This window comes from Pagrus major, chromosome 19, assembly GCF_040436345.1.
Source record: "Pagrus major chromosome 19, Pma_NU_1.0".
NCBI classification, from domain to species: Eukaryota; Metazoa; Chordata; class Actinopteri; order Spariformes; family Sparidae; genus Pagrus; species Pagrus major.
Genome location: NC_133233.1, coordinates 12,677,067 through 12,702,122, shown reverse-complemented (window position 1 = coordinate 12,702,122; position 25,056 = coordinate 12,677,067). Strand labels below are relative to the sequence as shown.

General features: G+C 42.0%; 1 protein-coding gene across 1 annotated transcript in view; it reads left to right on the top strand.

Annotated features, from left to right (window-relative positions):
* Positions 1-10,196: 10,196 nt before the first annotated feature.
* ofcc1 (orofacial cleft 1 candidate 1) overlaps positions 10,197-25,056 on the top strand; it is a 194,271-nt gene continuing 179,411 nt past the window's right edge. Inside the window, exons 1-3 of the mRNA XM_073488057.1 lie at positions 10,197-10,274; positions 13,397-13,550; positions 14,251-14,414. Coding sequence (XP_073344158.1) covers positions 10,197-10,274; positions 13,397-13,550; positions 14,251-14,414 — 396 coding nt within the window. The remainder of the gene's footprint in view (positions 10,275-13,396; positions 13,551-14,250; positions 14,415-25,056) is intronic.

Below are 25,056 nucleotides of genomic sequence, written 5' to 3'. Positions count from 1 at the left end.
TGTTTCCATCCCACCTTCACCGGGGGCCAAAGCCCAGGGCCCTTCCTCTACACCGACCCACACTCCTCCGCCTCGCCCCGGCCCCCACCCATCCAATATAAATATTATAAATACCTTATAAATACTATTGATAAAGTTAAACGTGCCACTTCCTGATCTTGCGCGGTTTTACACGTTTTTTGTTTTGTTTTTGTTTCTACATCCCACTTTGGATTCACGGGGGAAAACGACGCAAGAATCTTCTTCTTCTTCTTCTTCTTCTTCTCCTTCTACTTCTACTTCTACTTCTTCTTCTTCTTCCAACAACACCTGAACCATACGAAATGTTATTTTAAAAAAAAAAAGAAAAGAAAAGAAAAAAAAAAGCTGCAGAGGAACAGCTCCAGGGGCGAGGAAAAAGGTGTACTGCCTCAGCCAGAGGACTTTTTATGTACTCCCCTTATTTTTTATGAGCTGCAACGAATGGACTGAAATCCAGCGACCCCTCTCTATCTCAATTTTACGATTGTGACACACACACACACGCGCACACACACACACACACACACACACACACACAGAGGAAAAAAAAAGCGAAGCTAAAAGAGGATGAATTCTTATCAGTATTGTGAATAATAAACTTGAAAAACAAAGAGAAATTTCCACAGAGCTCTCCATGTCATGACTTCAGTTGTAGACTCTCTCTCACTTCTCTCTCTCTCTCTCTCCAAGCGACCAACTTGAACTTTTTGAAATTTCAACACGATTCACGGTTATATAAGGGAATCAGTGTTCATGTATGTATATATTTATTTATGTGTAATTTAATGGGAATTGTAAATATGGTGCGTCTGTTGAAACTTCTTTTTTTTTTTATTTATCTGGTGCCTCCTGTTTTAGTGGGTTTTGAATATTCGGTTAGTTCTTCATGTGATTTTATGGTTCTTAGAAAAACAGAAGTTTTGGGGTATTTTTTATTTCTCTGGGATATTTTCAATTCAGCCCTCTTGTAGCATGTTGAGGCGACATTGAAGCAAGTGAACAAATTGAATAGAAATAAACTTCCATTTCTCTCTATATATATCATCCTTATTCAGTTTTTTATTTTTAAATTTGAGACAGAGCATAAGTGAGACCCTGAGGAGAACTGTTTTTTTTTTTTGTTGTGTTTCTATTTTTCGTTTTTATACAAGCTTTTATGTGTTGTGCCAATCAGAATACGTTTCACCTCTTGTTCTCTCCTTGAAGCACCATAAAAGCAATAAATGGAATATTGTCTTTTTTTAAATGTTGGAAGACATTCAGAAAAACATTTTTTTGGGACCACCTGATATCTTGTTATGTCCGATAATGTCCAAAATTGGAGGCGGTTTTAGCTGTATTGTATAGACATGTGCTGGCAATAGTTCCCATGCCTGTCAATGTATTATAGTCCTTTGTTGCCCAGAAAAAAAATAAATATTTGATACGCTTCATCTCGATTTTTATTCATATCTTTTAATTTTTTATTCGCTTGCTTGATTCGCCCGGCTGTTATTTTTTTTTCTTTTCTGTTTTTTTTTCTTGCTCTTAGTATTTTTTTCCCATTCTGAACGGCTACAGTAATTGAGTTTAAGTCTCCCCTGACGATTGCTCCTTGCAATAAGCAGCTGAACTCATTGTTTCCCTCAAGTATAATAAAAAAAAATAAAAAAAATCTTACTTTAAACTCCCCTAGTTCAGAGCACAGGATCTTATGCAGGCCAAATGGCTCACAACAATGGATATATTCGCGTTTGAAGTGTGCAGCGCCACCCCTCCAGCTAAAACCCTCTGAGATGTATATAGGCCTGGTGTGCAATGTTTGGTTGTTATAGGCTATATTTGGCTCCCCCCCACCCAGCCACCCCCCCACTTCCCGTTTATTCTGTGCTGGAGCCTTATTCAAAGACATGCATCAAATATTTGTTATGATATTTGCCTTTCAGTGTAATCAATGAACAATCAGCCTTCAGTGTGCCTTTTGTTGTTGTTGTTTTTTTAACACAACGCACATTTCGTGATACAATCCCGACACTTTCATAACGAATCTCCTGCCTCTTACTGGTATTTAGTCCCATTTCGTTGTGTTTGGCTGACTGAGTCTGTGAATGTGGCTACCACGCTACCCCTTTGCTTTATTTTGCGTGCAGAGAGAGAGAGAGAGAGAGTGAGAGGGGAGAGGATGGGAGAGGAGAGGAGAGGATGGGAAAGAGCAGGCCGTTGCATAACATTTGAGTTTGATTGTAGCTATGTTGATGGAGGGGCGCACCTATAGCTCGGAATCAATCTCGTCTGGAGCATGAATCAGTCTGGTGATATATGCATCCTGGTATTGTTTCTCGCTTTTTCCCCATTTCACTGTCTGGCAACCATGCAGTTTAAAATATTGTAACACTGGATGAGCACTGGGCGACTCACTCCCCTCCCCCTCCTCCCCCTCTTTCCTCCCTCTCCCTTCTCTCTCTCTCTCTCTCTCTCTCCAATCTCCTCTGCAGCCATATTTATTATCTGCATGATTTTTTCGTTCGGGCCCCCTGGTTTAATTCTGAGGCGCTTGTTTTTGCAGGAGGGTGAATGAAGCCTAACTGTACATGTCCTTGGCATAATTGCGATGCACAGTGCTGGAGCAGGTGAAGCGAGGCATTGTCTGTCAGCCCTGTTTTTGTTGGCTCAGTCTTCAGATTGTGTGTGGGATCCTGTCCTCAGGCACAATAGCTCACTCATAAAGGGGAGAGACTACCCGGCTGCTCTGCTATGGTTGGATGTGAGAGGAGGGGGGGAAGAAAGAAAAAAAAAAAAAGCATAAATAGTCACTTTAAGGGAAAACAATCGTATTAAAGCAGCATTCATCGGTATTAGCGAGAAAGGAAGCCCCTCACGTGTGTCATTAATGCTAATGTTATTTAATAAATTTATCGGGGTTTGCTTGAATGAAAACAGGTTTTGGAGGGTGAGACGAACGCATTAGAAATAGTGGTATCCGCCACAATGGTGGATATATTTGTGCGTGTTATTATTAGTGTGAGATGAGGAGGATCGAGAGGGAGGCCTGTAATTGTGCCCTTTTTTTCTCCCCCCTTCCTGTGTAATGGAATTGGAGTGTTAAAGAAACTCCAAATCCCATTGTCTGTCGTTTTGTTTACACCGATACCAGCCCATATAATTTGCATACCTTTTTTAATACAAAATTGTAATTTTACCCCCAATTTGATCTTAAACAGGTAGAGCCGGTTCCTCATAATGCCTCACAGCGAAAGTCATTTGCAAAAAAGAAAAAGGAAAAAAAAAAGGTCTGAAATTTGAAGAGCCAGTCAGCAATACCCAGCTGAATTTGTCTAATTCAATCCATAACTGCTGCTTGTCTCAACTAAAGCAATTACAGCTGATTCCCGTATAGTAATTAATAAGTGTGAGGCCTGTTGTTATCAAATATTCTGGAGAACGCGCGGAAATAAAATATATAAGAGGGGTGAAAGTGGCGCGTCTGAGCGTCTTCAGGTGGATGGTGTTGCTTCTCTATATCTGTTTATTTCATACTGTATTTGTCTGCTGGTGAGGTTCAGTGGGCTGGCGCTGGCTCTGTTGATATTTATAGTTTGCAGCAGAGATGTAATGAAGGACAAACACAGACAGACTCGGTTAAAGCACCTCTGTGGATAGATAGAGTGCGCGCGCACTGGAGTCTGACACAAATCTCTAAATCAAAAAGCTGCAGCAGCACATTTAAAGAAACGGTGCATGCATGCAGGATAGATTCATACTTGCGTGCTAATACTCCAAACCATGTTTATTTTGCATGCCCTTTATTGATCACTCTCTCAACTTCTCATCTCCAACCAGCTGCGCGTCACCGCTCCTGTCCAAAATGTGTCCCATCTCGCCCCGCGCGCCAGCAGCAGTGTTTGTGGTCAGAAAAGTATTCAGTGGATGATGCTGAGGTCATTGCTTGGTGAGAGGAGAGTGTCTGCGTGGCCTAATTACCCTGTGGCACCATCGCTGCAACAGTCTGCGCTGTGAACGCTCGCAGGCAAAGCTTTGGCGCTGCTGCATGGGAAGATATAGGGCGACAGAGGCTACAAGGCCCAGATTTGTTCGCTGCGCTGCCACGAATGCTACACTGGTATGACTGGAATTTGATTTAAGCGCAGCTGTCCCCCTGACATTTAAACAGAGGGATCTGATGGAGATTGGAGTGATTGGTTAAAGATGAGCAGTCATTGCGCAGCACTTTGAATTAAAAAAAGAAAAAGAAATGGATTAGTGTCCACATAAGGCTGGAAAGTTTTTCCTGACTGACCTGACTTTTTTTTTTTTTGATGGAGTAAAGATGTTGATGTTCCTGAAACACTAAGATGGACAAATTCTTAAATGACAGAGAGCAGATGGTTCTTTATCGATAAAATTTCTGCAGACACACTCCTGTCAATTTAGCTTCTAGTAGCAAATGTTTTACGGAGGGCGCTTAATAATAAGTGGCTCGGACAAGACGCAGGGTTCCTCTAAATGACATTTGATACGGTTATCGGTGCAATCGAATTATGTGACTTTAAAGTTTGCAGTGAAGCGCAAAATGGCTAATTGTCCTCAACTCTGACATGAGCCCTCATTTGGGGCTCTGGCCCCCCCCCCTCCCCGCCTCTGACCCCCTATGGGCCCCCTCTGCCCACTCTGCGAGCCAGGGCTCAGAAGCCAAGAGAGGTCAATGACTCCACCAAATCATCAGATCAGCCCTGATTACTGGAGACATTAGGTAATCGATTAGAAAACATTAAGTGACTTTGAATAAACAGAGGAGCAGCACTCACACTCTCATTCACAAAAATGAGAGGAGGTGTTTCACCTGTTTAGCATATTTATATTTGTGAAATTATTACTTTTTAAAATTTTATTTCGTCTCTATTTAAAACCCTTAACAATAAACAACGTTTGTGAGCTGTGACATCACTTATCAGGAATCATTGCTGTCCTCCGGCCACCTATCAAGCGCTGAGGTCTGCCAATTTCATGGGCCTGTGTGCCCCTAAATATATGAAGAAAAAAAAAAAGGGCGGATTAAAATTGTGTTAATGTTTCCCCACTTGGTTAATGCAGTTTATATTCTAGTTTTAGTCATTCTCTCTCTGCCTGTCTCTCTCCCTCTCTCTCTCTGTGTGTCTCTCCCTGCATCCTCTGCAGTCAGCCAGGGGGGGAGTGTCGCCCCGGGCCAAACATATGCTTCTTTCCATTGCACTAATCCAAATGCAGCGTGGAGGAATAATTGCTCGAGTGGCCGTGGCTTCGCAGGGGCTTTGTCCCTCACTGGCTCCCGTCAGCCAGGCACACGCCATTTCAATCAACTCTCTCCCTCTCTCTCTCTCTCTCTCTCTCTCTCTCTCTGTATCAAACCCCAGACCTTTTATCAAACCAGACCCTCACGCTTCATAAGCACACAGCACACATCCTTTAAAAAGCGTTTCTTTCTTTTTTTAAATCCCCCCTTCCCTCCCTCGTGTTGTTTGTTGCTGTCAGGTCATCATATTTGGAGCACCATCTTCATTAATATTGACAGTGCAGCACGTTGGCAGGCTTTATTGGCAAAACGGTCGCATGAGCAATGACTTTACGAATGGGAATGACTTTTTGGTGACTTTTCTGTCGGCGCCTCAGACTGTTTTAGGTGTTTATTCCCCCCCAAACACAGATTCCCGAGCACCACGCATTAATCAGTCGGAATCAGAAAGTTGACGTATGATGATAACTTGCTTTTATTTTATTTTGTTTACATTTTTTTTTTTTTGCAGTGCATATGTGGTTAGATAAATGGCATGATATACAGAGTCACAGTTAAAGCTGGAGGCTGTGCAGGAATCTAAACTGATGAGGGCCAATTTAAAGAAACAATGATACTAATAATAATAATAATAATAATAATAATAATAATAATAATGATTGGATAATAATAATAATAATTTAATATCGATTGAAAGTGTGTGAAAAAGTCATTCTGGGCCCAATGAGAAATATTATCTCAAACAGCAGGTGGACAAACAGCTTCTCTCTCTGTGCCAACTGTTACTATCCGACTTTAAATGATTGGATTCATAACCAAAGGTGATTCGATAAGCGAACAAAAAAAACAAAACAAAGTCTCTCCGTCCCTGTGATGAATTCACAAACACACACTCACGCACAGTTTCCTCCTGCAAGTGCACCAAGCGGATGAAAGTGCACATCGGCCTGTGTTCTGTACACACGCGGCCACCCGCCGCTCCGACACCCCATGTCATCCTTTGTCTTATTTTCTGCGAATCAACGATGAAAAATCACTCGAGTAAAATGTAGCATTTGCTGGGAAATCACATATTTCCACGGATAGGGGATAAGACAGAGAGAGGGGGGACATGGAGGGGGGGTAGCAGCGGAGAGCCGTGGATGTCTGACTGAATTAATAGACATGATAATTTCACACTATTTCATAGTGAGCTATCTGTTCCATCACAGCAAAATAAAAGGGTCACTGCGCAGCTGTGGCAAACCCCAAGCGTTATTATGAAGTTTGATGATAGACCCCCCACCCCTCCCCTTTCTTTTTCTCCCTCTCTTTTTTTCTTCTCTCTGGTACTTCGCTTCAGGCCAGCAATAGCTCGGGGCCACGCCGGTGCCTCCCCATGATAAAGGACTTATACTCAGTCTGTGCGCAAAGAAAGCCGCAGCAGCTTCCCTCTCTCCCGAACCTAATCAACTCACTGGCTTGGCCCTTTAACGATTGGTATACACCCCCCCCCCCCCCCACCACCCACCTCCCTCCCTCGCCTCTGTCTCTCTTTCTCCATCCCTCTCTTTTCCCCATTTTTAAATTGTTCCCCCCTTCCTGTCGCTCTTTATTTTCTATGAGCCGCTGCACATTTTGCTGGGCTTTTTTATTTAATTGTAACAATAGCTGGCAAACGTGTCATATAAATACAAATAATCAATACTGATGGAAATAGAAACAGGAATCACATCCAGCACAAATAATAATAATAAATAAAATGATATAGTTCTTTATATTAATTTATAAGGAGTTGTGAGAGGAAGCACAAGACCCCATAAAGTGCGTTAAGGTCACTTTAAACTCACCTGAAGTTCTGATTCATAACGAAAAAGATTTTTTACCCCTCATAAAGTTTCTCACTTTTTGACTCCTGAGCATTTTGTTGGACTTTCACTTTATTTATTTTTTAAATTCAGCTGCTCAAAAACTAGATTTTTATGGTGGAAAAAATCTTTTGCGTGTTGTTTTATTTTCGGTTTTTCGTTTCTGAAACGTGTCTATTTGTTTCCCGAAATGTAAACAAAAAAATAAAAAAGTAATAAATGTATTAAAAACACAGGGAGCCAAACTGCGGACCTCTTCCCCTGAAGCTTCCAGGTTGATGGGGACCTAAAACTCCAATCCCAGGTGATAGGGCCCATTCCGTCCATATGGGTTTGCTTCTGCCTTCTGGTCAGCCAGTTTTAACTTCATCCAGCAAGAAAAAACACTTAAACAGTGACTGCAATATTTATTTTTAAGGTCTAAAGGGGAAAGTAGACTGATGTTTGGTGCTATATTCCCACAGATGCTACTATTTATTTATTTTTAAATGTTTTCTGCTGTTGGTTCTGGTAATTATTTTGATAAAAGGTGGACATATAGAGGAACAAAACACATTTCCACTTCAGTCTTAATGGAGAATGAAGTGAATCCAACTCTGAAGGACCCGTGGCAATCCAAAGACTGCTGTTGATGTGCACATGGGGAAGATATAATGTTCACTGTCCAGTCTTTCAATCATGACCATTGAAACCTTCATCATCACCATCATCACCATCATGAATCATCATCACTGATGTATAAAAAAAAGGAGCAATGACAAATAAAAAAAATTCTCTCAATGAATTAATTTATTTTTTTAAGCTTTATTTCTCTGTCACATTCTTGATTGTCATGTATACAGTGAAGAGTGACAGGGAAAGATGGAGGAAGAGAGGGCCGGAGGTGGCATATGACAAAGGTCATGAGTCAGTTTCAAGCCAACACTCTTTCTGCTTATTTGTGTGACAAGGAGAAACAATTATTTGTGCATGCATGAGGAAGTTTTTTTTTTTTTGTTTGACTCAATCTGATCAGGAGTAAATCATGATAATATACCTGCAGCCACTGTACTGAAACCCTCACATGAAAAAGGGGAATGTAAAAAGTCACTTTGGAGTTTACGCTTTCTACAATTTTTTTTTATAGATTTCCAAAACTGTCTAATGCATTGATCATAATTTTGCTACAGAGCTGTGTTCAATATCTTCCTGTCACGCTAAAGAATTACAAGCTTTCATTGTTTAAGACTTCCACACGTAACAGAGTGGAAAACCCTGTGAAACAGAATTTAGCCCTAAATTGTTAAAAGTAAAAGTCTCTATTGAAGCCAAAGCTAATGGAACGGCACCTTGAGGCATGGTGACCCCTGTGCAAGTATTCATCATTAGAGGAAAGCTTTTATTAAGTTATAATAAATCAGGATTTGGTCATTGAAATGAGTGAGTAAAATATGCTATAATAACATATTCGTGGTGGTGTTATCAACAATATAAAAACAGTCCTTTCTTTTTTAAATACGTTTTTCTTGTAAAAAATGACACCCATCTCCTTGGGTACATTTCAGTCCATTATTTTGGACAATAAAGATTAGTTAGAATCACTTCGCCTAAGGTTAGGGTGAAGTATTTTGGTTGCGGTTGGTAGAAAACAGAAGCTCAAATATATAAAAACTTGAAGCTTCATATATGATAAAACACTTCAACATTGGATTTGCTTCAAATGTTCTGTTTCAGTGGCTGAAGATGCTGAGTTGAGCCAATGTCAATAATAACACAGCACTCCAAAAACACTGTGCATCGCCACCCTTTATCTAGGAATAACTTGCAAAATATACACAAACATGGCTGATCATAAGACTTTATTGTTTTTCTCACTAACTTAATGAATAAGTCATCTGACTCTCTGCTACCAGTCAAACACTCATAAATGTCTCCGTCTCTGCACTGTGTCCAGCTTTATTGAATGTGTGCCTGACTTGTTACTTACACATAAAAGTTGCAATTGTTCATGACAGTGCAGGACTACAATAAAGTTTTTCTGTCCATTTTCAGGCGATCCCATGAGCGGCCGATAATAATGTAATAACGTCACGATAAACAGCCACATTATTAGCTTAAAGGAGAGTCTTGTCTGGTTGAGAGAGTTGGAGAGCTTGGTCTGGCCTCTCGGAGCCTGTGAAGAAATGGTTTTGATCTCACCACAGGCTAAACACTGCCAACAGGACTTGACATTGCAGAACAATTTCCCAATTACCTTTTGACATGCATATTGACACAAACGCGCAAAACTGTAATTTTCTCTCTGAATTTGTTAGCTTGAGGGGCTCACTTTCATGCCAGTGGATTGTCAGATGTGCTGCTCTTTCTCCCTCTCTCTCTCTCTCCCTCACACACTCTCTCCCTCCCTTTTCCAGTATGCTTATATGTGAGTGTCCAGAAAAAGGATTCCCTCCTGACAGATGGAAAATGGAAAAGACCATTTTCAAAATGGATGAAAAAAAAGTGTGAACTTTCATGAGGCTTTGTTCGCAAGAAATGCATTTTCTGCCAATATTTAAATCTCAACGAAGTTTGCATTCAAGTTGTCTTGTGTGTTCACTTGTGTATGATTTTTTTGAACAGATTTCTCACTCACGGTTCATGGTTTTTGGAAGCTTCACGGATGTAAATGTGATCTGATGGTTTGCTTCCACAAACAAGTTTTCATCTAATACCAATGAACACTTGTGTGCCAAAAACCTCAACCTTTCCCAATAAACTTTGCACAGCTCACAAACATGTTGTCTCTCCATTGTCAATCTCAAGGTTCCGGGCCAAAATCAACATGCCAGTTGACACTGAAATGCCATAATCACTGGGATGTTTGCTTGCGTTTGAGATGTCCAGGCAGCGAAGAGAGGAGAGCGGACGATGGTCATGTCATCACGAGCTTGTCATCGCGTTCGGCTTGATTGGCACATGCTAGGCCGGATTACAGGAGCTGGTGTTGATGGAGGGTTACCCTGAGACTCCCAGCTGTCTGCTATCAGGAACCCCGGAAAAACTGGGTCACATTTGGGCTTGGCTCTGCCCCGAGCCCCTTTGCCCCAACGTTCGTCCCAATGCAAGTGCTAGTGGAAGAGGAGGATCGAGCCTCAGGCCTCGGATGTAGGCCAAGCCAGTACCTCAACCCTCCCAGGGTATTCATATCCAAAACCAGACTCACATATTTGTAGCCTTCTCAGATATAAATACAGTATTTCCATCAAGTTTAAGTGAGGTAAGATAACACAACACCCTTGGTTTTAAGTTGTGATTGCTTTGTCTCTTTTTCAGTTTAGGCAATGGCTTGACATATGATATTCAGTGTAGACTAAGGCTTCCTATGTTTTTTTTATATGCTTTTCACATTTATTTCATCAAATGTGAATTTTCTGTTGATTTTTCTGTAAATGAAACAATAAGCTGTTAGTGTGTTTATTGGTTGAATCTTGTCAGTATTATGATTACAGAAAGCAGATCATTTCAGGGCTGCCCATAAAAGGGGAAAGTTGTCTGGGGCCCAGTCCAAAGGGGGCCCCATGCAGGCCAGCAATAGTCATCCTAATATAAGAAAATATAATCAGATTTTTATCTTGAATACCCACCGTTACTTAATTAAACAAGCAAAATAAAATGTATTCCTTTCTTTCTTTTTCGTGAAATAACTTGTTTCATAATGTCAACCACTCTCCTGAATAGTAATAAATAGTATGAGTCATTTTTTGTCACATGACCTGAAGAATTTTTTGATCTAAACTTAAATACTAGCTAATGTTGGAGTAAACTTCCCTGCTATGCTAGGATTGGCACATAAATCAGGATGCCAGCAAAGAAACGAGAGTAGAAGAGAGAGCTGGCAAGGACTTTTGACCCAAACAATGATGTTATGGCCAACTTTATCAGTCAGTGTAGAAAGCTGCTCCCACACAGGCTAAAGAGATGAACGATAGCCAGGAGGCTAACATTAAAGCTAACATTACTAGCCAGGAAATAGCTAGTCCCAGTGATGGAGTAAACACCTGTAAGAGATGGAATGTTGATGATAATAACAAAGACATTCTGCACGTGTTCACAGAGCAGAAAAACAAACAATTTTAATTTTGAGTTTAGCATTAGCCCCAGTCATTGGCCTTCACAATAAAGGCCCAAAACTCTTGATTTGGCTTCCAATCCTTAATTAAAAATAGCTTATTAGGCTGTGTCCAGATTGAGTATGACTGAATGTGAGAAAAATAAACAGGGACATAAAGCGTAACAGAGGATTTCCTTTGAACTCACTATGTTCAAAGTCTGGTAACATGTTGAGCCCTCATGGCAACCAGTTCATGACCCGGCAAGATGTTTATACACCAAGCATTCAATAGAAAAGAGAAAAAAACAGTTTTTTTTTGACACTATAGGGTAAATGAATGGGTCAAATATAGAACAGAGGCGAGTTTGTTTGGTTGAAAAATCAAATGGCATATATAAAGTTCTCACTGGTCTTATTGGGAAACCACATTAGTGACTGTGGTGACAGCGGGAGGAGTTTGACATTAGAGTGACACCGCACCCATAATTTAAAACAGCGTGTCTCCACTGCTGTGGCCTGAAAGTTGAAAATGCTATCATACAACAATTTATAGAACGCTGAATAAAAACTAGAATATTTTCTTTTATACAAGGACGAGTATAGTTAACAGACATGCTGCTCTGAACCTCTTAGATGCAACCTGAATAGATGAATCATTTCCCTTCCTCTTAAAGGGGCTGCACAGCAGATACAAATGAGAAAATGTAAATGCAGCCTATGTGAATTGACTATGGGCATCCTCTTTATCTTCCACCGTGGCCCCGGTGCACACTTTCAAAGTGTGTAACCCAAATGAGCTCCGTCTTCTTTCAGTAGTCACCTAAATTAAAGCAGCCACAACTAAGGGCTGGGGCTGAACGCCAAAGCTTTGCAGTGGCAGCACCGTGTTTAACACAAGTTCCATTAAAAAGAGCCCATTACTACTACTGAAGGAAACGATGCCCGGGGCCTCTCTAAAGTGTTGCGAAAACCTCATTGATAATTAAATGTTGGTTACCCCCGGTATGCATCGCTCCCGCACTTTGCTTACCAATCAAACCTCCGCCCACCACTGCTGCCATTTGCTCTCTCTCCTCAGTGTTTATCAAGGAATCATACAGCCCTCTAATAGGTGCCAATTAGAACCAATGGGGGCTCTGGGGTTAATTATTCCCAACACATTATTTGATTGAGCGTATTTAGAGCAGTACAGTGCTGGGGAAAAATGGTGACAGGGGTAGCGGTAGATAACGCCTCAGTCTTTGTTGATGAGCACTGGCAGACAGTGACAGACACACGCATGCTGACGTGCATGTGTGTGCACACACACATGCATGCGTCCAAATCCAGTTCCTAAGCAGCTGAAATAACTTTCTTCCTCTTCCCCGAGAACGCAGGATTCTTAATTTGATTCTGTGCTTTGCTTCATGCCTGGTGTATAAAAATGGAGGAAGAGGTCTCACGGATGTTCCTCCCTTGTTTGCCAATTGATTTGATTAGGATCCTCACATCATGGTATTCAAAGTCCTCGCTTTGCATGCTCGCCCATAATGGCCGGCGCCGATCTCTCAAGGTAGCGTGAGAATATAGGCGGCAGGATGAAAGAGGCAACTTGTTAATAATTTGTATTGTTGAATAATCCCGCTCACTACTGAATAATAAGAAATGCCCCAAATGTATTAGATTTTTTACTGCCGAAGCAAACAAACAAAAACAACGAGCGGTGGAAAAATCGTTACGCAGGTTCTTTCAAGTGCAACATAGAGTGTATCGCCATCAATAATACAATAATATGTGAAGAGGGAGAAACAAATGTGGATTCAAGCTGCTCTCCTTGAATAGTAAACACTGGCAGGAGAAGAAAGTAAAGAAGGCGCGAGACAAAAAAGATCATCTACACAATGAGCAGTAGGTATCTGATTTATGCTGGGCAAATAGATAATAATCATTATGCCCAAATAGAGCCTCTCCTCAGTCACACAGCAAAGAAGCAAAGACATAAAAGTAAGTTGAGAGTAAAGCTTTTGACAGGTTGCTAATGGATCGCTGTAGGCCCATCTGTTTCACTGCAAATAGAGAAATGGTGGGGTTTTGATTTGGGTGTTGAAACTGTTACCACTGTCACTGTAAACAATAATTGTCAAACATATTTACCTCGCAATCGCTTTAGCAGATGTTCCGCTTTTTGTTTCAAGCAGCTTTTTTGTGTGTTGTATCTCCCCTCTGCAGACACACCACATGCCCCACCACCACCACCACCGCCACCACCACCACTGCTGCACCCCCAACTGGAATATTGAGCAGGTATTTGCGAAAGGTGCTCCAGGGCACGGAGTGCGAGGGATTGGGGTGGGGTGGGGCGGCGGTGGAGAGGGGAGGAGAAGTGAGAGGGGAGGGTGGTGGGAGGAGGGAAAGGGAGAGAGAGAGAGAGAGAGAGAGAAGGAGGGAGGAAGAGATTATCTGGGCCCTTCATCAGTGGTTCAGCCCCCCACCCTCCTCCCTCCCTCTCCTGCTCCTGCCCATCGTGGAGCCCTGAGGGCCCGGGGAGGCGGCCCCGTGCCTCGCAGCCATGCAACCTCTTTATCACTCTAATCTGTTAATTGTAGGCGCTCAATTGGCACATGGTGGCTTTTTATTAGAGCCTCCCAACATTAACTAGACAGAGAATGTAGAAAAGCTGCGGCCCTTTTCTTTTCTCTCGCCTGTCTACTGTTTAAAGCCGAAGTTAGCATTCTTCATTTAGCAGGAGTCATCGTGGTTTCACATGCTTCACACTTTGCCTTTTAAAATCTAATTTATAATCAGTGAAATTACCATTTGAATAAACTGGAAACTGTTGAAAAAAAGAAAAACAGCAATTGAACAATAACACATCAGCTGTATTTGACGTTCCTAGCTTTTAAGATGCAAAAAAAAAAAAATCAAAATGAGAAAAGATTTCTTTCTCTTTTTGCTTTAACCACCTTGATGTTTTTTCCCCTCACAAATGCAGACATGACCCTTTACTGCAGGCAAGTGATCAGCAGATCTGATCTCAGGTGTTCAGCCCTCCGCCCTCTGCTCCTCCTGCTGTCTTTGTGCAGACTGTTACAGTGAGCCAAACCCCTCGTCCGAGCAGACTCTGAGGGACGACGGGTGGAAGGCCAGAGGTCTCCCTCCCGTCCCGTCCGGGCTTGTCTGTTCCGACTGCTCTTTCCGCCCCCTCCCTGCAATTTCTCTGCCTCCTCCTTTGTTCGTCAGACTTGCGGTTTGTATCGATGAGACGGCTGAGACGTCCACAAGGTCTACTTGAAAAATAAAAGGGGTGGGGGATTTACTCTGGCTGTCCAGGTGACACAGCCATGAATGCACTCTTCACACACATTCACACACCTTCAATTGCTTTCCGTGGCCCCAAACAGCTTGTGTTTGTTGTCAAAAGACTGATTAGGAAAAAGACCCCTCTCTGCTGGTGCTCCAGAGCCCTCACAAAAAGGTCAACAGCAGCTATATTCTGATAAATCAGCGTGTTTTTCTGCGCAAACATTATTCTCAATATCAGCATTCCACCAAAAAGCCTCTGTTAAATGGCTGTGACTAATCTACAATATAGTCAAATTGTGTGCCACAAAAGAAGACAGCAATTTTTCATTCAAATTTAATGAAATGGTTTTTTATGTAGATGATGTGAAGGGAACCAAATTACTTGCAAAGAAGTCGAAATTCAAAAGGCGATTTGCATGTTTGTGTCACAGCTCAGAAGTTCGTTTTGCAGTTTCAAAGGTGCACATGGTGCGCCCGGCGATTGATGCTTTAAAATGTTTGATGTCAAAGTAGCAAAGGAGCAGGGGGGGTGGGGGACGGAGGGGTTGGCCTTATACTTTCAACAAAGTTTTACCTCATGAATCCCGCAGAGAAATGCAGGCCTGCAACTTGGTGACAGAACAATGGAGTGAGCGATTTATGGCTGGCTATTAACAACTCCCGCTTTCAGGCCCCCATACTGCAAACAGGTGTTTTACGAGTCCGCCTGCTGTTTATTTCCACCAACTTTCGGGAGTTTCCATTTTTTTTCCCGAGCAAGGGTCAAAAAAATTAAAACAGCTCAGACGATGACAGCTTCAAATCACATGCTTCAGTTTTATACTTGACTGAGAAACAGGTCCCCTTGCAGCTGGATGATGAATATTTGCCTTGTTATGACTGAGCCTCTTTTTACTGGGCCCTAACCACAGAAGCAGAAGAATTAGTGCTGCAAGAACATTAAAACTGCCATGAAGGGCATCAAAAGGCATGACAGTGCCTCAATTACAAGAGTACAAATTGATTTAAGTATAAACATGTCAGGCTCACAATTATCATCACACCAGCTATGCCACCAACAAAGCCAACCAATGTCCTTGACTTGCTTTTTTCCTCTTGTGGTATTGTTCACGTCAGATTCATCACATCACCTGTGGCAAGAAACAAGAAAATAAAAAAAAAACATCACGATAAAACAAAAATGGAGATTCAATTTGTTTAAAGTGAGACACTTTTGGCCCCTGGTGTATGAGGAGAGACACTTGTAGAAGAAGAATAACTTTTGGGAGAATGGATTTGTGACTGAGCACGTGTTAGCATTTGCAATTTTTTGCTTGTTTGAGCACAAATTTTGGTGTTTTTTTTTTTGCTCAGTCTTGTGCTTGTGCCTCTAATTTGTGCTCCAATTTGCAAAATTTCAAAAGCGTCTGTGTTTGAACTTTCTCCGAGTGGAACAGTTTGGGCTTTTGAGCAAGAAAGCTGATTAAAAACTCTAAACAGCCGTAAAGCTTTTTATCTCGACTCTGTGGCCTGGTCACAAGGACTCCATGCGGCAGACAACAACAGTGGCCGTGATACAGAACTAAACACACCATGAATCTGTCTATTTTGGGTCAATAGTGCCACAGAGTGCAGCTGCATGAAGGAACCTTCTGGGCCCTGAACACTCCTCTATTACATCAACTCACGTGCTGCACACTGTAGAGTATTGTCATTTGGTCTGACGATTGACTTCAAGGTTCAAGGTACATTTATATTTCAGGCACTCATCTTTGACACAAAAGCAGCTGATAATGAGGAGAGGGAGTGTTAATAGTAAGTACAGTTTACAGCAGCGTTGTGTATGAATTCGCTAAAAGAACCGTTCATTGAATGCGCTCATGTTTTTGGCGTACAATGAGCTGAACATGCCTGTTTGCAACTGGCAATTTAGATGAAACCCACCCCACTCTGCCTGTGATGGGCAGGTAGTTGTTGCCTTTTTTGGCTGGGTTGGGTCGGTTCAAACATGGAGAGTTTTAAGTTTTACCCCTACCCCAAGTTTTCGAATGCCCCCTTGCCCTTTAGAGCAGAGTTACAAGGGGGAGTGATTGAAATCTCCCCCTATGAAATGCGACAACCCTTCAATACCCTCATTTGTCATCAGTTATGTTAGAACCGGACGATTCCAACATGGCGTCTCCTGCTGTGGTTGTTTCTCTTGTGTTACAGTGGCAATCCTGGTATTATCACACTGCCATTTTCCATTTATGTGATGGAGATATTAAAGCATGGATGCTCTTAGTTCGTTCACAACTTCTTGCTATTAACCAAGCCATCATATAAGAAAGGAAACTGCTTCGTTGCCTGCTGCTAATATTAGCTTTGCTTTATAGGCTAAAATTTGCAACCAGTGTTCCTACCCTGACAGTCTGCACTGATATAAGAGGAGCAGTAACAACTGGAGCAACTTTGCTGCTGGACTTTAGTTAAATGTCAGTTGTCATATGCAATCAAATGGGGGGATGCAACTTTGAAATATGTGAAAATGCGGGACTGTCATGCACAAATCAGCAAAAACAATGTAACGTCAGTTGGCTAGCACATGCACAGTGCAAAATTTCATTGTGTCTGAAAGGAATTTTAGGGTAAGAATATCAGAGTAAGCTAATTAAAGGCAGAGTAAGGCAGGTCCTGCCTTTGTCATCCTGGGGAAAAAACATTACTACACCACTACTACTGAAGCAAGTTCATGTGAATATCTGAGTTATAAAAACAAATCAGTACAAATTACAACTGAAAAAATCTCACATTTTTATGCAAATTGTGCATGTCGGGGCTAAAAAAAACAAGTCTGATCGTCAGCCACACTGGAAGCACGTATGAAATGGCACATCAAATTGAAGCATCCAACCAGTCTTGGGAAATATCTGCAGGTAAATGAGACAATACATCATCATGAAAGGGTAAGACCAGAAGCCAACAGCTGCAAAGTCCCTCCACCCAAGTCAAACTCACAGCATTATGTAAAGGACCGGTTACACTCATTTCATGACAAGACGTAGACACACTTGTGAGCTTGCACAACACTGGAGAGTCCATATGGCCTTAACCTGGTCATGTAATTTTAAACCTAAATGCTTTTATGAAGGTATCAGTTTTTTTTTTGTAAAAACGGAGGACAAATCTGTGTGAAGGGAGAGAGCGAGAGAGAGAGGATGTGAAGCGTTTCCCGAGTGGATACATTTTCATGTTACGGCAGAAGACGGGGAGTAACTCTGCCATCCTGCATGGAGTGAAACTAATCTAATTCACTTGGAGGAATGCAAGTGGGCCAATGCATACAAGGTGTGAGGCGACGGCCTGTAAACAAAACTCTTGAAGGGCTTAATTAGAAACCGACGCACATACAATACACCTTTTGAAAAGCTAAATATAACCTGTAATTGCTACCTTAGTGACTTGAGCAAATCGCTGAGGTTTCATTGTAATGTCTATGTAGGTGAAGACATGTTTTAGAAAATACAATATGTCCTCAAATCCCTGCTGACTGATTGGCTTTATAGTGACACAAGGGAGAATACTTTTTTTCCATAGACATGCTTAAAAAATGTCTTTGCTTGCTCTTATAGTAAAATTCTTTACAGGTGTAACAGTTCACAAAGAGGAGAAAGAATTTAATTAGCTTGCTATGAGTAAAATTTCCTCTATTTCTTAGTGACTCTTGCTAAAGCTGTGAATATTAGAGCCAAATGGGAAAGTATGGGATTTTCTAACAGTGCTTTGGCATTACAGTACGTATAGAATGGCACTTAAACATTGTCTATGTGTGTATTTGACAGGCTTAAACTAACTGCCAGTGTAGCTGTTTCCTGTTGTGTTGACAGCTCTGTCATTGGCGGTCAAACTTTGCAGCGTGCTGAACATGCCACGTTCCAGACCGCACTCCAGTTAAATAGCTTTTATTGGGTGACTTTTCGCCAGGCTAAATGGGGATACATTTTATTCGTAGTGTTTGGGGAGAGCCTGAGGTGTGCACGGCCAACATAAGTGGAAAGGCTTTGCAACTTAAAGGAGCCCTTACCTTCCGGCGCTGTTTTATTACAACTACTGTTTACATCTCCCAATACATCCTAAGTATTTCCATTATTAAGTTTGGACAAATCATTTGCCTGGGGTTCAAGGTAGTATGCCATTGAAACATGATCCTACTGTTGATCTTATTACTGCCAAACCAAACAAGCAGAAATCAATTTCAGCAGGAAAGGTAAAGGAAGAAGGAAAAAAAGAGGAAATTAGATCAAAACGATCGGGGGTGGTGGTTGCAGCTGTGGGTGCAGGAGAGAGGTGGGGCTAGGAGGTATATATGCCATGAGTATTTGCTCGCTGCCCAAACAACTCGACATATAGTGAGCGGTAATTTCTGAGGCATTAAAATATTGTACCTCTCTACAGAGCTGCTCACCCCCACACCTCCTGGCCTGGGGGTGAAATCAGACACCTTGGATTACAGTTTTTTCATATTCATCACACACTGTGCTTGGTTTTAAAGTCTCACTGCACACTGTGAGAAAGTGTGTTCCAGCTGCTTTGGTACTAACGACGCCTCAAGTCTGATTATTTGACAGTTTAAAGGTTTTCATACACCGGGTTTTCATTTCATAGATTGACTTAATAGAGTGTTAATGAAAATACAGATGCTGTTTCTGCAGCCTGTGCATCCTGTAGTTATTATTTGTTGTTGTTGTGAACTTCCATACCAGTGTGTTTGAGTTAAAGGAGACCTATATTGCCTTTTTCATTTTTTCCCTCTCCTTCAGTGATTTATATGTTCTTGTGCATGTTAAAGGTCTTTACAGTTATAAGGTCAAAATATGCGCCAAAGGGAGCTCCTCTCTCCCACAGAAAACACTACTCCTGAAATGCCTCGACAGTAGTCCGGCCTAATTCCGTGACTTCTTGACATCACACTACATCACCATGTCACACTTTTGCATGGTTGATGTCTATATTCACGGTAGAAGTGAGGCTGACTGGAAGCTGACTGGAGACACGCCAAGCGATGCTGGCTCAGGTGAGTGTGAGCTGACCAATCAGAGCAGACTAGGTTTTTCGAGAGGGGGGCCTTAAAGAGACAGGAGCTAAAACAGAGTGTCTCAGACAGGAGTGGAATACAGAACTGCTGTATGAGAAAACGTATGTGTTTTTTGAGCATTAAAGCATGTAAACCTATTCTAGTAGTAACCCAACATGAAATTATGAAACTGAAAGTAGGCATAATATGTCTCCTTTAATTAAACAAAAAAAAAAAAGAGTTTGGCTTTCTGTGTTTGGGTGTAGTGTCCCACTGGACACTGGTACATGAGGCCTATCCCAGGAGAACTTGCACCCCTGGAGAAGAATGAGGGAGAAAAGGATGTGATAAATTAGCCCTGGGAGGAAATGCAAAGCAGAGGTTCTGGCAGCAGGCCACTTGGAACCCCTATAAAACGGCAACATGCATCGTCTCTCCGCTATATTCCTCTCATTTGGGTGGCACTGGAGAGGAGAGGAAAAGCAGGACAACGCGTTAACACTACTAATACCAGATGAGTGATGTCATGGAAAAGTTAGCCGTGTTTCGTAGCTTCTACCACCTCCTCCTCCTCCTCCTCCTCCTCCTCCTCCACCACCTCCTTGTTTGTCCACGCAGGCGATGACAATTCAGTAATACTTTTTGCATGCAGCATATGTTTGTGTGCAAATATGCATGCACAGTAATGCTAACAAATGCACATACACACAGGAAACATGAAGATTTCCATATATATTAGTCTTAAAGGTTAATCAGCTTCACTTCAGAATCAGAATCTTTATTTACAATCTGTGTGTTTGTGTATGCGCGTGCACATTTTGGCAGTGGATACTGTTTTGAATATGATCTGCGTATGACGAACATGAGCAGACAAGTCCATGTGAGAATTCCACTGCAAACTTATTTCCAAGCTGATTATACTACATATTATACAAACTAGGCCATTTGCATTCTGCTTTCACATGGTTAAACCCACGGTACAGAGCCTGCTACAAACATATGGCATATTCCTTAAAGATCATACATATTTCAAATATGTTAATACGGCCCGGAATATATGCAGTGTGAGGTTACAAAACGCACATTAGAAAGCCATGAATTAATCTCATGAAAAATGCAAACCTGTCTAATTATTCTTTGGGACAATCATCAATTGCAAAACAGCTTCTCGCATTCGTGGAGAGAGAGAACAAATAGTTGAGGTGGAAATGCTCGCTTCCCTGGTGCATTAGCATTTTTGTCTTAAGCACTGCGGCGTCTCCAGAACTGGTCAGTCACGCAGGTTGATCGAAACCAACCAGTATTCCCAGGGATTGTTTTGCCCTCTTACATCTTACAGCAGAGACAGCAATGAGTGAAGAAGCTCGTTCTCTCTGTATGCAAATCCTTGGGAATGCGCAGGGGCCCTTCATGTTAATTTTCCAGCTTTGCCGCTTTAAATAGCTTTGTGATCTCCTGAACATGCACACACATACACATAAAAGTTACGAGGGTGTGAGCGCCATGGCATGCAGTCAGTGTCTTTCTGTCTGATTTGCATAAAGTATGAGCTGAAAATGTTTGAACAGGTATGGAGACATAAAACAGGTGACACTGCAATTAAAGAAAACACAAAAATAAGTTACGTTCAGAGCCAGTCTAATGACTCAATGCTGTTCCAAGGATCAACCTGAAACAATTCAGAGCGGCAGCTGAAATGAATTGTGTCAATCAAAGCGCATGTACTGAGTAACAACACTGTATGGCTTTGGCAACGCTAATTGCCTGCTATCTTTGCAGAAAGCTAAGGTCTGGCTTTGATTACATACTCTGCTCTTTATGTGCTCTACTGTGGAATTGTCAAGGCAGTCAACCTGTCTGTTTGAATCTGTCACTCACAGCGGTCAGCAAAGACGGCGGCATGTCAATGTATGCTCCGTCGGAAAAACAACAAAAAAAATTCTAGTGTTCACACCAAACAAAACCGTAAAAGCAGGAAGGTACCTTTAAATTCCGACAACACACAACTCTCAGACATTTAGGCCTAATGCTGTTTATTACACCGACAGCTAAATAAAACATAGCGCCGACTTGTCAAGCTAATGCATCTCCCTACACTCAAGTCAAAACATATTTATCTTAAAACTTTAAAGAACAGCTGCATTCCATCAAACAGGAGCGTGGCCTTAAAACAGCGCTCTCACCACTTCTTTACCACTCACAAATCTAAGAGAAGACAGCGTTTCTTTGATGCCAGACAACCCAAACGGCAAACATAATACTGTCTGCAAAGTGTGAATATTTGTATCTTTTTTTTTTCTCTTCCTCTTCTCTTTTTTTCCTGCCTGCCCTGCTGTCTGCCTGTGTTGTTTTGAAGCGGTGAATAGATTTAAAAGATGCAGGATGACAAGACAAAGAGCTGGGGAATAGCCCCCGGGCACTTGTGCTTTAAGTCATGCCATTTCCTTGCATGGCAGGCAGCCCTAAATAAGTTACTTATAAGCATTTATTGATGCACAAGTGTGGCATCTGTTCCTAGGCTGCGGTTCTGGATGTAATTAGCTCAGAACCTTACGCACTTCAATCAAGCGACACATTAAGAGATACAACTCCCCCACACCCCCCTCCCCTTCAATGTTTCTTCCTCATTCCCTCTTCCAATCTCTCTCGCTTGGGTGTTTTACTCATTCACACTGCGCGGAATCCTCCATGCACAGTAATTACTCCACGATAACCTCCATCATCATTATCGTTATCCTCTCCAGCATTCAGCCAGCGTTGCGGGGACTGCTTAACTGTAAAGCCACTGAGGTCCTGCTGTAAGTGTGGAGACTTGCTTTGATGACATCATCGCCGATAAAGGGACGCTAAACAATCAAATAGGCACATGAAATCAGTCGCTGGTTCAGGCGTGAGCTATTTTCACAGAGCCAGATTTGAAACGACCCCTGAAATTCTTTTAATAGGGTTTGTTTCAGCGTGTGCCGATCGCTTTGTTGCCTTGTGTGCGCACAAACAGACATGCCGTGGTGTGTGTTTGTCTGTGTGTGTCCGTGTGCATGTACTTAGGCACGGCGCAAAGAGGAATTAAATTTGATTAATTTCAGACGGATTTTGAAAATATAAACTATTCATTTTGTTACATAGAACACAAGAGAAGGTTTAAACCTAGCCCAGGGGTAGAGCCTTTGTGTTGAGTCTCCTTTGATATTACTGAAGGCTTTTTATTGAGCTCTTGACATGATAGATAAACCATACAGTGGATTGAATAGCCTTCTTCTGCAGCACCCAGTAAATGCCATTTGCCATTAACAATGCTGCAGTGGGGTACATAAACCATTAATATAACCTTTATGACCATGCGGTCTAACTGAGCATGTCTCCTATACGCGGCTCCTCTCCTGATGGACGTGTTAGCTGAGGCCTCCTCTCAATACCACTAAAAGAAGAATTTAATTGCACCAAACAGATGAGATGACAGACATTAGCTTTTTAAAGGCTGTCGTAAAATGGATGAAAAACATAAGAACCGGTACACCTATCTCCTGCAAACTCAGCCAATAAAAACGGTGTCTCACCGTCGAGGAGAGACAAGCAGCTTGTTGTTTCTATGTGGTCTGACAAAGCTTGCAACTAGAAACAATGAGTCTATAACCTGCTGTGTGGCTTTAATTGACAGGACAGGACAGGACGAGTGCCTCTTCCAGGCCAGGGGTGTGGAGAGGGTGGAGAGCGACGGGTGATCAGTCACAAGATGAGTGGGCCCAGTATGGAGACCTGTGGGGTGCCACAGACCCTCGGCTGCTCCAGCAGGGCCTGGCCATTGATCATCACTGGGGGCCTATCGAGGAAGGGATGTGACTAAAGCAGGCATGCGTGGAACAATGGTCCATAGTTTGGCCGACGTGCTTAAGCAGCTGGGCGTCAGTGCCTTTAATAGAAGGGGTAGACTCCCTCTGTATGGTCCACAAAGCATTGTCTGTTTCCCCCCTTGGACAGAAAAGGTGGTTTTCTGTGAGGGGCCGTACCCACTATCATGTGGTGGCTGTTTCCCCCTCAGCCAGCAGTCTCCATCAGCTGAATGGACTCTGTGGCTGACATGGTCTATATGTTTGTGTGTGGATGGAGGGGGGCAAGCTGCGAAGAAAGAAAGCAGCCCATTGAGTCACAAAGCAAGGGGGAGAACACACACAGCATATCACAAGGGAGCATCTGGTAGGAGGAATGTGTACATGATGTCAAATGATAGTCCAAAGATAGGCCTCCCTTCATAAAAACTGGAGAGGGAGATAAAGGGCAGCCCTGACAAGAAGAGTCAAGAGGAAGAGAATCTTGTTTGTGTTGCCTCGTCGGAGAGTTTTCTTAATGGGGTTCGTTGGCAACGCAGCACAACATTGGGGAGGTCTTGCCATCTCGTGACACATGAGTAGGAATGTTTCCATGACCAAGTAAACTGTCTGACTCAAAATGTGTGGTTGGCTAGAGGAACTGACAACACAATAGTTTCCTCCCCTCCCATTCCCTTCAACATCCACACCAAGTACGTCTGTCTGGAAAGATAAAAAGTTTTGAAGAGCATGCGTGCAAATCCACCTTGATCTGTCCCCTGAACGCACACTTACTGTCAGTTAGGCCAAGGCATGTTCAGGCACATGGGAGCTATTAAGAGTCCTGAAAAACACCTGCTGTAATGCTGTGCAGTTGGAACGTGGCTATCAAATCACCACCTGTCCATGCACAGGTAACAGAGAAGACAGGACCTTGTTTCATGAAAGTCTTTAAGGGTACTATATATCTGTAATTAAGTGGCAGGATAACCACGAAGAGGTTACCATTTAGGTTCAAGCCAGTAAGTCAGGAAAAATCCTGTCCTACAGGGACCAATTAAGTATCATTATGTAATTATCACATTACACAGAGATATTTCTGGTGTTGCTGTGTCTATTATTTTTTAGTGCTTTAAACTTTGAACCTCTTAAATAATAGTTTGGGTCTGCCCAGTATGCTCGGCATGACATCTATATTGGATTATTCTGAGCATCATTATTTACATCCAATGTTAACATTCAGTGCAGGAAGTAGCACACCCTATATGGAGCGGTGGATGGGTGTGTGGCAGTGATCGATTTTAACCTGAGAACATTTACTCAAGTACTGTGCTTATACAGCTTTGAGGTACTTTGTACTTTACTTGAGTTTTACCATTTTCTGCTGCTTTATACTTCCGCTCCACTACATTTTGGAGGCAAATATTGTACTTTTTACTCCACTACAATTCATTTGATAATTTAGGCTATTAGTTTGCAGATTGAGAGCCAAAACAGATAAATACATTTTAAATTAATTAATTTAATCAGCAATCACATAAAACAAAAACAAAAAAAACACTGATCCCTGATAATGATGTACATGTATAATCAAATGACTGACTTTTGAAACCAATCAGAAATAAAATCTGAGCCTGGGCATATGCATGCACACATAAGGATTTCTATGTAGTTTGATCAAGTTGCTTGGTTTTTAAATCGCCTAACAGTTTGCTGTACGTCTCACTGCATATCATGTTAAGATTAAT